The sequence below is a fragment of the Pollachius pollachius genome (assembly GCF_949987615.1).
Source record: "Pollachius pollachius genome assembly, chromosome: 14".
In the NCBI taxonomy this organism is placed as follows: Eukaryota; Metazoa; Chordata; class Actinopteri; order Gadiformes; family Gadidae; genus Pollachius; species Pollachius pollachius.
In genome coordinates, this window is record NC_136947.1 from 14,099,088 (window position 1) to 14,113,190 (window position 14,103).

At 48.5% G+C, this 14,103-nt stretch overlaps 2 protein-coding genes across 2 annotated transcripts; one reads left to right on the top strand and one right to left on the bottom strand.

Annotated features, from left to right (window-relative positions):
• Positions 1 to 345: 345 nt before the first annotated feature.
• On the top strand, positions 346 to 7,293 carry klhl18 (kelch-like family member 18). Its single transcript, XM_079750674.1, has 10 exons — positions 346 to 659; positions 1,858 to 1,988; positions 2,282 to 2,422; positions 3,009 to 3,207; positions 3,366 to 3,526; positions 3,851 to 3,987; positions 4,513 to 4,735; positions 5,383 to 5,487; positions 5,792 to 5,903; positions 6,300 to 7,293. The coding sequence occupies exons 1-10, from the start codon at positions 525 to 527 to the stop codon at positions 6,684 to 6,686; spliced, it is 1,731 nt and encodes a 576-aa protein (XP_079606800.1). The 5' UTR covers positions 346 to 524; the 3' UTR covers positions 6,687 to 7,293.
• Positions 7,294 to 7,673: 380 nt separating this feature from the next.
• Positions 7,674 to 13,019, bottom strand: bfsp2 (beaded filament structural protein 2, phakinin; the record flags this gene model as incomplete). Its single annotated transcript, XM_079751605.1, has 7 exons — positions 7,674 to 7,982; positions 8,305 to 8,546; positions 9,053 to 9,178; positions 9,622 to 9,783; positions 10,267 to 10,423; positions 10,919 to 11,001; positions 12,564 to 13,019. 7 exons carry the CDS (start codon positions 13,017 to 13,019, stop codon positions 7,907 to 7,909), a joined length of 1,302 nt encoding a protein of 433 aa, XP_079607731.1. The 3' UTR covers positions 7,674 to 7,906.
• Positions 13,020 to 14,103: the final 1,084 nt, after the last annotated feature.

Here is a 14,103-nt window from a genome sequence, read left to right on the forward strand (position 1 = left end):
GACTGAACTGGCACCAGGAGGCTGTTGTGAGTGTTGATTGGGTCAGCCCTCGAAGCCATGCCCACCATTGATGAGAACGGGCTTCGATTGGAGTAAAACGCATTCCAATCATGCTATCATCAGGTGTTTGAAAGGTTGTTATGGAATGTCACTGGGCCTGTCAATTAGGGTTGAGGTTAGATTTGGACGCCGTAAATAAGTAAACCGATTTGATCCGGTTGTTAGACATGCTCAGGAATCTAGAGATCGTTTAAAACAAGTGATCCTCCTCACATCAATAGTTGAATACAGTAATAAATACAAGGCTCAATCATTTGTGTATCGACAATATGTCAAAAAGTGAAAAGCAATGGTAGAACGACTGGGAAACGAGTATCGTTATAGTGTCGGCTATGCCTTTACTTTGAAACCCCTCTCAGCTGGCCGGTGTCGTTCTCGGCGCTTCCTGTCTTCCTACGGTGTAGCGTCGCGGCCACTCTGCCCCTTGCTATGCGCGTACGAGATCCGCTGAACCTGTTACCCTCATGACGATGGGAGACGTTATATGCGAAGAATTGGAGGATCTAGTACACTTCTCGGTCCATGATTTGCCCGGTCGCGGATATGCTGTCATGGAGGAGATCCGACGGCAGGGGAAGCTGTGTGACGTGACGCTCAAGGTAACCAGAGATACAAGAACTAGTAGATCCTGAAGGCTAGTTAGCTAGCCACCAGTTTACACCCCGTCTGCACACACAAGCTAATGACGCGGACTCACCAGCTCGTACATAATCACCATTCCTGCAGGCTTTTCATTTAATTAACGCTAAGGTTTTACGGGGTTACCATGGTTACCAGAGGGCTTGTCATGTGGAAGATAAAGTATGAGATCAACCTGAACGGGATAAGTGTCAAACTGGTCACATTGTAGTCAGTGGCCAGCACATCCCTCAATTCAACTTATGCGTTAATTATTCGCTGTCATTACGCCGGTAATAATTCATTATTAAATTGACATTTAACAGGAACTGGCCAATAGTCAGGAAACGGAAACAACTGGGATGTAATTTGGAGAAACGATTGAGCCTAAATTTCCTGTCAGCTGAGTGGACAAAGTCCCCTGTCCACACTTCTTGTGCAGCCCGTGTTGAGCTCTTCCATTGTTACTTCACTAGAGATGGCCAGTGGTGACCAAATCCTAACCTAGCTAGTTAACGTCCCTAAAGATGACCTAAACAGGATGCAATGGGTTCACTTTCACTGGACCACTATTGGTCAACAGCAGTAAATTCGTACACATATTGGCAAATTATTAAGCACACAATTCGCTTTATTAATTGACTGTGTTGACAGACAGTATATTATCATTATCATTTTTACTTTTGTCAAAAGAAGACGTCGTGAGAAAAAACAGGTGGAATACCTCTCTGATAGTTGGGTGTTCCCCGCCTGGAATGGAAAGCTTTACCGCTGACCTACATATTATTGTAATCAGGATTATGCTCGATTAAATCAATGGTTTATGGGGGGGGGGGGGAGGATTTAACATCAAGCAGCTCTACCGTGTGTCACATAATCAATGTCAACCAACCAATATGGATGTGTGGTTTTATCAAGTTATCATGAGTTAGGTGTCCACTGGTATTCATTTCCTTATATAAATACAGCATGAGATTGAATTATGTTATTGATTCATGAAAAGTGTCAATTTCTCCATTAAATCTTCATGAGATCTAATGATGCAATACGATACATATCGGCAGTGGTAGTCGTTTTGGTAGTCCGTTTTTCTATGCAGCCCTTGCATGGGCATAAGTACATCAGGTTCTGCGTTAGCTACATTGAGTGGAAGTGACGTTGGTCTGTCTCCTTCGGCAGGTCGGGGATCACAAGTTCAGTGCCCACCGGATCGTCCTGGCGGCGTCCATACCCTACTTCCACGCCATGTTCACCAACGACATGGTGGAGTGCAAGCAGGACGAGATCGTCATGCAGGGCATGGACCCCAGGTGAGCCCAGGCACACGATACACTCACCGTACACCACTGATGTTCGTACTGGGCCGCTCCCAGTGCCCACCAGAAGACGACTGGTTGTACTGGGCAGCTCCCCGCGTGTCCACCAGTCAAAGACTGGGGTTGGACTTGGCAGCCTGCCAGTGTCCAACAGTAGAAGACTGTGATTGTACTGGGTAGCTCCCAGTTTCCACCAGTAGAAGACTGTTGTTGTAGTGGGCATCTCCCATTGTCCATCAGTAGAATACATACTGGTTGAATTATAAACGTTGCTATTCTCTCCCCAGTGCACTAGAGTCTCTGATAAACTTTGCATACAACGGCCACGTGGCCATCGACCAGCAGAACGTTCAGTGCCTGCTGATCGGTGCCAGCTTCCTGCAGCTCCAGAACGTGAAGGACGCCTGCTGCTCCTTCCTCCAGGAGAGGTGAGCCGTCCTCCCTGTTTGTCCCACTCTCTGCCCCCACAACCAGTGAGGGAGTGGTGTTAGATACGGTGGACGAAGGCCATGTCCACGCCATGACGGCCGAATGTAAAGCCAGCTACTTTAGCATGCGTTCGATATCTGTTTCACGTCGCAATCATCTGTCAGTGTATTCAAACGCCCTCCGTTTGCGTGCGTACACTACAACATCAGTTTCTGAATGTCTTTTAAACAGTTTTGTGGAAGGAAATTCCGTTTTGGTTTAGGTGTTGATGGAAGAGTACACAATATCTGAACAGCATCTTTTTTGGTGTCAAATTCAACTACATCTCCTTGTTTGAGAAATCAAGTATTCAAATCAAGCGGTACCGCTGCAAAACTTCGCACACACAAATGATTAAATATCCTGATGTAAAAGACTCTCATTAGGGCAGATACGTTGATAATATTCTGTACGTTGTCCGGATGGACACTGTCATACATGATAATACAATTACAGTACTATCATTCCATGCTGCCCGACCAACGTGTTTAAGCAGCCTTAACAGAAGCCTTCCGTCCTCCCCTTCTCCTCCATCCGCTTCCGAAGGCTCCACCCAAAGAACTGCCTCGGCGTGCGGCAGTTTGCCGAGACCATGATGTGCACGACGCTGTACGACTCGGCCAACTGCTTCGTCCACCAGCACTTTGCGGAGGTGTCCCTGTCGGAGGAGTTCCTGAGCCTGCGGGGGGAGGAGCTGGTGGAGTTGGTGGGCTGTGACGAGCTCAACATCAAGGCGGAAGAGCAGGTGGGGTCAGGGGTCAGAGGTCAGGCCTTTGACGCGCGAAGATTGAAATATCGCTAGCTCTCATTTGGGTCTGAACTTAACGCGCGCGCGTGTGTGTGTGTGTGTGTGTGTGCGTGTGCGTGTGTGCGCGCGCGCGTGTGTGCACCCGCATCCCTTAGGTGTTTGAGGCGGTCTTGGCCTGGGTCCGGCATGACCCGAAGGAGCGAGAGGTGCTGCTGCCGGAGCTGTTGTCCAAGATCCGTCTCCCGTTGTGCCGGCCGCAGTTCCTAGCGGACCGCGTCCAGCAGGAGGAGCTGGTGCGCTGCTGTCATAAATGTCGGTGAGTGACGTCACCGGGTGAGGATTCACTTCCCCGTGAAAGGGTGGGGCCGTGGCCAGACCAAAGTGACTGGGCTTGATTCACATGTCCCTAGGGGGTCCCTATAGCCTATCCCTTCCTGACTACCTGTAGGATCCCTTGAGAAAGACGCCGAACGTTAATAGCTTTGGATAAAGCATCTGCTGAATTACAGAATAGCAGGTCAAATGGCGTCTGGATTTTCGGCGATTTCGTTCAAAATGTCTAACTGGCAGTGGCTTTTGACAGGCTTTTAACCTGGGGCTGACGGTGTGCGTCCGCCGCTGTGCTTCCTGTTTCCTCCAGAGACCTGGTGGACGAAGCCAAAGACTTCCATCTCATGCCCGACCGCCGGCCCCACCTGCCGGCCTTCAAGACGCGCCCGCGCTGCTGCACATCCATCACGGGCCTCATCTACGCAGTGGGAGGCCTCAACAGCTCTGGTACGACCCAGCCTGGCTGGCCACACTGCTGCCCTGTCCTCCCTGGGCACTGACATGTCGGGGATAGTCTTTGATCCATCAGTGAACTATTTGTTATAAAACACAGCCGTTTCATCTTCGGTAAAACTTTAAGTACAGTATGTTGATGGATCACGGACAAACTGTTTTAGAACACGGCTGTTTTTATCCTCGCTGTGGCTTCACATGTTGTTCATGGTATGTTGATGGATGACGGACTATCTGTCGATCATGTACATAGATATTCCATGTACATAAGCAACAGATTGTCTGTAGTTCTTGCTCTTAAACACATGAATTTCCCTTCTGGGATTAAGAAACCAGTGTTTTCTGTTAATTGTAATTTGTTATTCGGTTCAACTGTTAATCTCTAATTTAACTAAAATGGGAGTTTAAACGACACATTTAACATATTGGCAAATAATGAGAGAATTGCCTCAACTATTTCAAATCAATAAATCACCTCAGGTGGAGACATGCTGAGTTCTGTTTCTCTTCTTCGTTCAGGGGACTCGTTAAACATCGCGGAGGTCTTTGACCCTATCGGAAACTTTTGGGAGCGATGCCAGCCAATGAAAACGTCACGGAGCAGAGTGGGCGTGGCTGTTGTCAACGGGCTGCTGTACGCCATTGGGGGATTCGATGGCCAATCGCGGCTCAGCACGGTGGAGGTCTATAACCCGGAGACGGACACATGGGCGCGGGTTTCCAGTATGAACAGCCAGCGCAGGTCGGTGGAAACATGCCTTAGTCAGTGTGCAAGATACTGTCGACGGGTTTAGAGAGTAGGGCTGACGTGGTCTGCTGCACACTCGTGTCGTCCATCTTGTGAAAGTTGGATGACGGCAATTCCTTGCATAGATTTGCATGATTTTATATAAATAATGTATTTTAAAGCTGTCAAACATTCTTAAAAACATGTCATGTTACATTTCCTCCTTTTCAAACAAACCTTTGTTGTACGCAAATGGGCTTCACTGGTTCTTGGATGGGAAAGTTAAGGAAATTTGGAGAAACCAGTAGCTGGATTCGGCTAGATATTTGAATATCATTCCTCTACAGAATTCCAGAAGTTTGAGAATTCCTAGAAAAGGTTTCATGAAAATAATATTAATAATAATTAATTAAAGGTTTCATGAAAATAATATTAATAGGCCTTGTTTTTCTGATTTACGGTCTTGTTCTTGTATATTAAGACCTTTTGAGTCAACTCGACCTGTTGTCTTCGTTACTAGCAGTTGAGGTGGAATTGACTCAAAAGGTCACAATGTCTCTTCATCACAAGAAAGAATACACTTGGACGTGAACATGATGCGTTGTAAAGCAAGAGGTACTTGGGTTCCCCCCCTCTCATTCTCACACTCTCTTTCTCTCCAGCGCCATGGGAACTGTGGTGATTGACGGCCACATCTACGTGTGTGGAGGCTACGACGGCAAGTCTTCTCTGAACTCAGTGGAGTGCTACTCCCCAGAAACAGACCGGTAAATTGAACTTTTGACTCATCAAGGGTACTTGGGTTAGTTATTCTCCGAAATAGGTCACCTAATGGGGAAATACCGGGGAAACGGTTTGAAAGCGACAAAGAAGAAGCCCAGGCAATGTCCCTTGAGCAAACACACAAGAGTGTTTAAGTATATAAATGAAAAGGCAATGAACATGACACCACTTTAGAAAACCGTCACACGCCTTCACGTTCTAGAGATCTCTTCATTCCCCTGAACAGTGAACTTTCAACTGCAACAATGACAAAGTCATCGGAAGGGTTGTTTTGTTGTTTTCTGTCAGGTGGACGGTCGTCACGGAGATGAGTGCTTGTCGGAGCGCGGCGGGCGTTACCGTGTTCGACGGGAGGATATTCGTGTCGGGCGGCCATGACGGGCTGCAGATCTTTAACACGGTCAGTTTGGATGATGTAAACTTTGTGATACGGACACACAGTGCTGCTACAATTCTGCAGTACTAACACCATAACACCAGTATTATGTTAACACATCCGTGTAATTATTACGTCCGAAAGAGCTGCTATTCGTTAAGCTGCACTTTACATTGTTGGAAGAGAACCAACACGTTCTCCAATTTGAGATCACAGACCAGGGCGGTGTCGTTCAGGGCAGATGCCCGGCAGGTCATTTGCATCGCTGCTCATTTGCATTGTCCTCTTCCCAGTGCACCCACGCCCAGGCTTAGCTCCTCCCACCCAGCTCCATTCAAAACGAATGGAGCCTGTTGTTGTTGTGTCTCCCGGTGTCACCTCCAGTCTCAATGAGCTGCTGTTCCTTCTGCCCGCCTGCAGGTGGAGTTCTACAACCACCACACGGACTGCTGGCACCCGGTGTCGGCCATGATCAACAAGCGCTGTCGCCACGGCGCCGCCGCCCTGGGCAGCCACATGTATGTCGCCGGCGGTTACGACGGCTCGGGCTTCCTCAGCGGGGCGGAGGTGTACAGCGCGGCCGCCGGCCAGTGGAGCCACCTGGTGGCCATGAACACGCGGCGTAGCCGGGTGTCGCTGGTGGCCACGTGCGGCCGCCTGTACGCCGTGGGCGGATACGACGGCCAGTCCAACCTGAACTCTGTGGAGACGTTTAACGCAAACACCAACCACTGGGCCTTCCTGGCGCCCATGGCGTGGCACGAGGGCGGAGTCGGCGTGGGATGCGTGCCGCTTCACCCTGCCTAGCTCGACGACGACTGGACCTCCCAACTTCTCCTCCTCCCCCCCCACTCATCATCTCAGCCACTGGCACACGGAGAGCCGGCGGAGACGTGTACAAACTGTCGATTCACACACATGTGATGTCTCCATGGCGATCTGAGTAGGTACTCGCTGGGAGGTCGACGCCCTCGCCGAGGGCACGGCCCGACGGCAGCCCTTCAGAGACCTTCCTGGTTAGGAAGCAGTTGGGTAGAACTGTGGGATTCTTCATAAAATCTTTAGTGGCCTTTTGTGGGACTAGTTGGTGTTCTGCATATGTTTTGACTGTAATTATTGATTTTACATTTGACTGTATTGACCGGAATAGCAAGAGACTGTTGTTTGGAAAAGAAATGAAATGAGACTTGAATAGGGTGAACTGCTTTGAATCTGTTTTTAAACAGTCACGTCCTTATGGGAAACCTGCCTCTGAATCTATTTATTTTATCTACACACATGTCAACACAGAACTATGGGGCCGATCACACCACTGTTGAGCTGGGATTTTAGAAACGCCCGCTGCACTGCTGTTGTCCAATAGGACAGTGGGACTGCTGAGCTCCTTCCTGTCATCTTCCTCACGTTTTTTAAACTGTGCATAAAAGTTACAATATTTATAACTGTTTACAGCCATTCCCTGCTTGAGAAATCAGCCATAAGTTTATGTATCTGAAAATAGTACACTGCTTTGGAAAAAAATGCAATTGTAAGGGCTAAATAGAAGTAAAAAGTTACATAACTTTTATTTCAGCAATTTTTCTGACATCCCATAATAATTGCATTCAGTCATTTCAGACGACCCAACATGCAATTACAGTACAATTTGGTATTTGGTACTTTATTTATTTTTTTCAATGCATTACATTTATTTCATTCTTAACCTAATCATAAGGAAAGGAACAGTGCATTCAGTTATTATTCCATCAAAGGAAAAGGTAACAACAACCATGTATTTCAGAGTTCAAGGTAAAAATGAAACTGTAAACCTGTAAATGTTTTAAAATATAGCTAGTACATTTTAGATTTGAGTAGGCCTACATGCCACTAAACACGAGGTCCACACGCCCCCCCACCCAGAACTATCCTGGGATATTCTGTCGGATAACGGTTCACTATTTAATCAAGATGTTGGTGCTCAGGTTTCTGGATTCACAGCAGAACTTGTAAACCAGGTGGTGGTCCTCGTCTTGATGTCTGGGGGGTCTCTATTGTGCAGGGCTGTCATTGGAGATTTGGGTTGTTTTTGTGGCGCCTTGGGTCTCACAGGGAGTGGCTGAGATCCTGTCGGGAGGTTTTTGTTATTCATTACAGATTCTCTACCAGGCTTATATCTTTCCATAATAACAAAAAAAATAATGAAGCTACCAACTTCATTACCACATTTATTATCTTTTTTCAAAATATAAAATCAGTTTTGTCACAAGAGACCAACACCTGTGCCCCATCTGTGGTTTTAGGCTACTGTACAAGATTACAGAAAAACGGATAAAAGAAATAGAATGTACAAACTTTATTTTACAGAACAGTCACTCTAGCTAAGTTCTGTAGGGCCAGCTTACCGTCGGTCAAGCTAACCACCGTTCTAGCTAACTGCGTGTCTCACGTGGCGTGGCAGGGCTGGTAGCGTCTCTCCTCCCAGTCCAGGATGCCGTGGTAAGCGCCGATCTCCTGCTCTAGGCGAGTCTTGTTGCTCATCAGCGTATCGTAGTCGCGGCGCTGCTGGTCGATGTCGCCGCGCACCTCGCTCAGCTCCGCCTCCAGCTTGCCGACCACCGAGCCCAGGTTCTGCAGCTCGATGTCGTGCCAGTGCCTGGCGTCGCTCAGCGAGTTCTCCAGTCCTCGTTTCTGTAGAAAGCAGACTTTTAGAGCTGGAAACTAATGTCATTACATTGCATTCATTTAGCTGTCGCTTTTATCCAAACAGACTTACTATAAGGTCATGCATGAAGAGCATCTTGCTGAACGATCCCTTGGCCTATATGTAGGTTATATGTATTTTTTAAAAATAATATGCATTATTTTAAAACAAATACATTGCACCCGTTGGCTAGAGTGACATACACCGTGTTATGTGTTTAGTCAGTTCAATTCCTCAATGCATGAACTGATATATTGATTCTTTTGCTCAGGGACCCCCACCACCAGGCGGAGCCAAGAACCCCTCATTTCCCCGTTAATAATTCATATAAATGTTGATGATCTATTTTTTTTAAACGTAAACCAAAAACATTCGTTGTACCCTGGACATCCACTGTTGGGTCATGGTGGCATGGGTAGCCCTCATTTTCGGTTTGTACAGTGAATGTATATTTCTAGGCCTCGCAGAGTGTGCCGGGGGGTGCTGTGCTCACCAGGGCTCTGATGGACTCGGTCTCGGCCTGGAGAGACTGGATCTTGCAGCCCGACTCTGAACACTGGGTCTTCAGGCCCTCCATCTCCTCCTGCCCGCGACTCATTTTACCGCCCAGACCGTCTTCCTGCTGAACACAAACATTAGATTATGGTATACTAGCTACTCTTCTGTTATAGTATAAGAGTGACTAGATTGTATACTGTATTAGTAGTCTGTACCCTAAATACTAGTTAGTAATCTGTATCTTGTAAATTACTAGTCTGTATTCTATGTTGTGGTCTGTATGTATTCTAGGTAGTAGTCTGTATCCTGTATTCTAGGAAGTAGTCTGTATCCTGTATTCTAGGTAGTAGTCTGTATCCTGTATTCTAGGTAGTAGTCTATCCTGTATTGGAGGTAGTAGTCTGTTTGTATTCTAGGTGGTAGTCTGTAATGTTTCCTTATTCTAAGGAGTAGTTTCTACCTTGTATTCCAGGTAATAGTATGTGTCTTTTATTCTAGGGAGGAGACTGTACCTTGTATTCCATGGAATAATCTGTATCCTGTAATCTAGGAAGCAGTCTGTACCTTGTACTCCAGGTAGTTGTCAGTCTCGGCGCGGTTCCTCTCAATGACCTTCTCCCAGTGGGACCTGATGTAGGCCAGGATCTGGTCCAGGTTGGTCTGGATCGGAGCCTCTGACTCGTCCACATCAAGGCCGGCCATCTGGTGGTACAGAACCCTGACGTCCTGCAGACACGGGATCAGAGGACTGGATCAGGGAGCATGTGGGGCCATCCAGACTGACGCATGGCAGGAGGGGCCTCATTGACTACCTGCAGTCGAGGATGTCTACAGGTAGTCTGCAGACAGCAGTGCTGGAACCCAGAACATTTCAGTTGGGATTCAAACCCCCTAACCACTGGACTACCCTTCTCCTTTAAGATCCTGTTTGTATGGCTATGCTATACATACTATATGCATAATTATGATATAGTGGTTGTAATTCTTGCAGTTACATTGAACTGACATTCATTTGTCAGTTGCTTCCAACCAACACCTACTGTAGTTAATCAACTAACAAGGTGTTGGTGACTATAAGAGATCATTGCCTCATACACATGTATGGAAAAAATCTTCTGGTACTGCAACATCAATTCAACATAACTCGCAGCATACAACCCCGGGTCGATGGTGTCAACCATCCCGCTTCCCCGGAGGTTGTGGACGCACCTCCTCGTGGTTCTGCTCCAGGTCCTGGATCTCGGCTCTCATGTTCTCCATCTGCTGCTCCAGGTCAGCCTGGGTCTCGCGGGCGTCCTCCATCACCTTGTAGAGAGAGCTGATCTCCTCCTCCACAGCCTTCCGGAAGGGCTGCTCGTTGTCATACCTGGAAACACGCATGCACACACAGGCACGCACACACCCACACGGACACGCATGCATACACACGGGCACCCATGCATGCAGGCATACGTGCATGCACACACATGCACGCGTGCAAAGATAGAAATTACAAAGGTTAGACTACAACATGAAAATAAAGTTTGGTCCAAAGAAAAAGGCACCCAAGGAGTTTTTGGGGTTTTTGTGATCAAATCTGTTTTGTACTCGAATGCTTCCTTTTTCAGACATAACACAACACAATAGGGTTAGAGACTTCATTTCCTCTTGTACAACATCTTGTTGCTCGGAAAAGGACAACCATAATCACAACATCACTGACGTTACAGCTGACTGATGGGATTGAGACACCTAGTCTGTTTCAGATGACCAGACTTGAGGTCTGTTTGAAGTTTACAGCTTAAAGCTGTTGGCAGTGGAATAGTGGGTTCAAGTTCGGTACGAGTCCACATGGAACGGTGCCATGAGACGCTCATCTCACCTGTCTTTGAAGTCCTCAGCGCTGGCTTGGACGTTCTCCGTCTGCAGCATCAGCCTGGCGTTGTCCAGAAAGGCCTCACTCACCTAAGGAGACAAGAGACCCTGCTAAGCACCTGTCTCCAGTCCGGAGGTCACTGCAGAGACAGCTTTAAGGGAATGTTTTGTACACACATGAAGTCCTTTCTACCTGTCCCTCGCTTTCTCTTTCCATCTTTTCTCCTACCGGTCTGTCTTTCTGTTAAAAATCAACCTGTCTCCAGCATGTCTCCCTCTCTTGTCTTGTCTCTCTATCCTACCTGTCTCTCTGCTCCTGTTTGCACATCTACCTATCTTCTCTCTACTCCCTGTCTGTTCATCTATCTACCTGTGTCTCTCTCTCCTACCTGTCTCTCTGCCCCCTGTTTGTTCATCTACCACTATCTATCTCTCTGCTCCCTTTCTGTTCATCTATCTACCGGTCTCCCTGCTCCCTGTTTGCACATCTGCCTACCTGAGTCTCTCCGCTCCCTGTCTGTTCATCTATCTACCTGTGTCTCTCTCTCCTACCTGTCTCTCTGCCCCCTGATTGTTCATTCATCTACCTGTCTCTCTGCTTCCTGTCTGTTCATTCACCTACCTGTCTCTTCATCTATCTACCTGTGTCTCTCTCCAACCTGTCTCTCTGCCCCGTTTTTTCATTCACCAACCTGTCTCCCTGCTCCCTGTCTTTTCATCTATACCCGTGTCTCTCTCTTCTACCTGTCTCTCTGCTCCCTGTCTGTTCATTCACCTACCCGTCTCTCTACTCCTTGTATGTTCATTCACCTATCTCTGCTCCCTGTTTGTTCATTCACCTACCTGCCTCTCTGCTCCCTGTTTGTTCATTCACCTACCTGCCTCTCTCTCCTACCTGTCTCTCTGCTCCCTGTCTGTTCATTCACCTACCCGTCTCTCTCTCATACCTGTGTCTCTGCTCCCTGTCTGTTCATTTACCTATCTCTGCTCCCTGTTTGTTCATTCACCTACCTGTCTCTCTCATACCTGTCTCTCTGCTCCCTGTTTGTTCATTCACCTACCCGTCTCTCTCTCTCCTACCTGTCTCTCTGCTCCCTGTCTGTTCCTTCACCTACCCGTCTCTCTCCCCTACCTGTCTCTCTGCTCCCTGTCTGTTCCTTCACCTACCCGTCTCTCTCCCCTACCTGTCTCTCTGCTCCCTGTCTGTTCCTTCACCTACCCGTCTCTCTCCCCTACCCGTCCCTCTGCTCCCTGTCTGTTCCTTCACCTACCCGTCTCTCTCCCCTACCCGTCTCTCTGCTCCCTGTCTGTTCCTTCACCTACCCGTCTCTCTCCCCTACCCGTCTCTCTGCTCCCTGTCTGTTCCTTCACCTACCCGTCTCTCTCCCCTACCCGTCCCTCTGCTCCCTGTCTGTTCCTTCACCTACCCGTCTCTCTCCCCTACCCGTCTCTCTGCTCCCTGTCTGTTCCTTCACCTACCCGTCTCTCTCCCCTACCCGTCCCTCTGCTCCCTGTCTGTTCCTCCACCTACCCGTCTCTCTCCCCTACCCGTCTCTCTGCTCCCTGTCTGTTCCTTCACCTACCCGTCTCTCTCCCCTACCTGTCTCTCTGCTCCCTGTCTGTTCCTTCACCTACCCGTCTCTCTCCCCTACCTGTCTGTAGACGTCCTCCCAGTCCCTCCTGAGGGCCCCCCAGGACCCTGCGCTGGAGGCCTTGCGGTCCAGGCCCAGGCGGATCTGCTCCTCCAGCTGCTGGTTCAGCTGCTCCAGGGCCCGCACCTTGTCCCGGTACTCCATCAGGCAGCCGTTGAGGCCCTGTGAGGCCCCGGCGTGGGCGCGCTCGCCAGCGCGCGGCACCACCGCCACGGCGCTGCTCCGCATGCCCTGCAGGAACACGCTGCTGATGCCCAGGGCGCGGCGCGACACCCGGGTCCCCAGGCCGGAGGACGCCACGCCCATGTGGGGCGCGCTGCCCACAAATACCCCCCGGGGGGCCGTGGTGCCGCCCGCCGCGAAGCCCATCCTGCCGGCGGCGGCGCTGGTGCCAGTCGGGGCGCTGGGGGAGGAGGGCTGCCCCAGGAAGGAGGATCGTCGTCGAGGAAGAGGCATGGTGTGGTGAGGCTGGAGGTGTGATGAAGAAGCTGCAACGACCTGTGTTGTAAACAGCCAGAGAGCTGCTGCTCCGGGCCCTTTATGGTCACCAGGCCTTCTGGAAAGCGGCAGCTCTTTGTTCTGCAGGGGTGTTTGTGAGCGGGGTGGCCGTGCTGGGCCTTCTAGCGGCTGCAGGGGGCTTTGTGTTTTGGGAGAGCTGCCTCAGCACTGAGGCTCTGTCAGGAAGGCTCCATGACGCAGAAGAACCAAGAGCCTCTTTCATACCAGCCTTCTGTACCTCCACCAGCACCACATGGAGACTGAGAGATGGGTATACACACATAACTATGTATGCATGTATCTATGTATCTATATATGAGTGTATGCATAATATGTATAAAGATTTAATTTCAGTGTGTGTGTGTGTGTGTGTGTGTGTGTGTGTGTGTGTGTGTGTGTGTGTGTGTGTGTGTGTGTGCGTGTGTGTGCGTGTGTGTGTGTGCTTTAGCACAGTAGCACGTAGCCTACCCAAGTGTCTACAAAGGGTTGGCGCACTCATCCATTGGCTGGTCTTAAAATAAAAGTTTCTCAAGAGTGAAAACGTGTGAAAAACATCTGATAAATTTCTCTTTGCATGCAGTCACGAGGTGTTGCGTGAGGCTGTCTCTGTGAAACTGGCATGTGTATTTCCCCACCACATTAGTTGTCTAGTCACGCCATCCGTGAACTCAGCCTAACGACAGTTGAAAGCGGAAGTTGAAGAATAATAAACAACTATGCGTTTGACTTGTTTTCGTAGTTAAAAATGTTACAGTTATTTATTATTATCATTATTGTTATTATTAATATTAATAATAATAATAACAATAATAATAATAATAATAATAATACATAAGAGGTATATAGCGCTTTTCTAAGACTCAAAGACGCTTGACAAAATGAAATGTTATATTTACAAGATGATCGCACCAAATGCTTCCTAATAAGGATAGCGTTATTCAGAGGCTGTTGTAAATAACAGAAGAAGCAGAAAATATAAAATACTCGGACACAACTAAGATATGAGCAATATTTGAAGCGCTAATCGACACCCCGGCCCGAA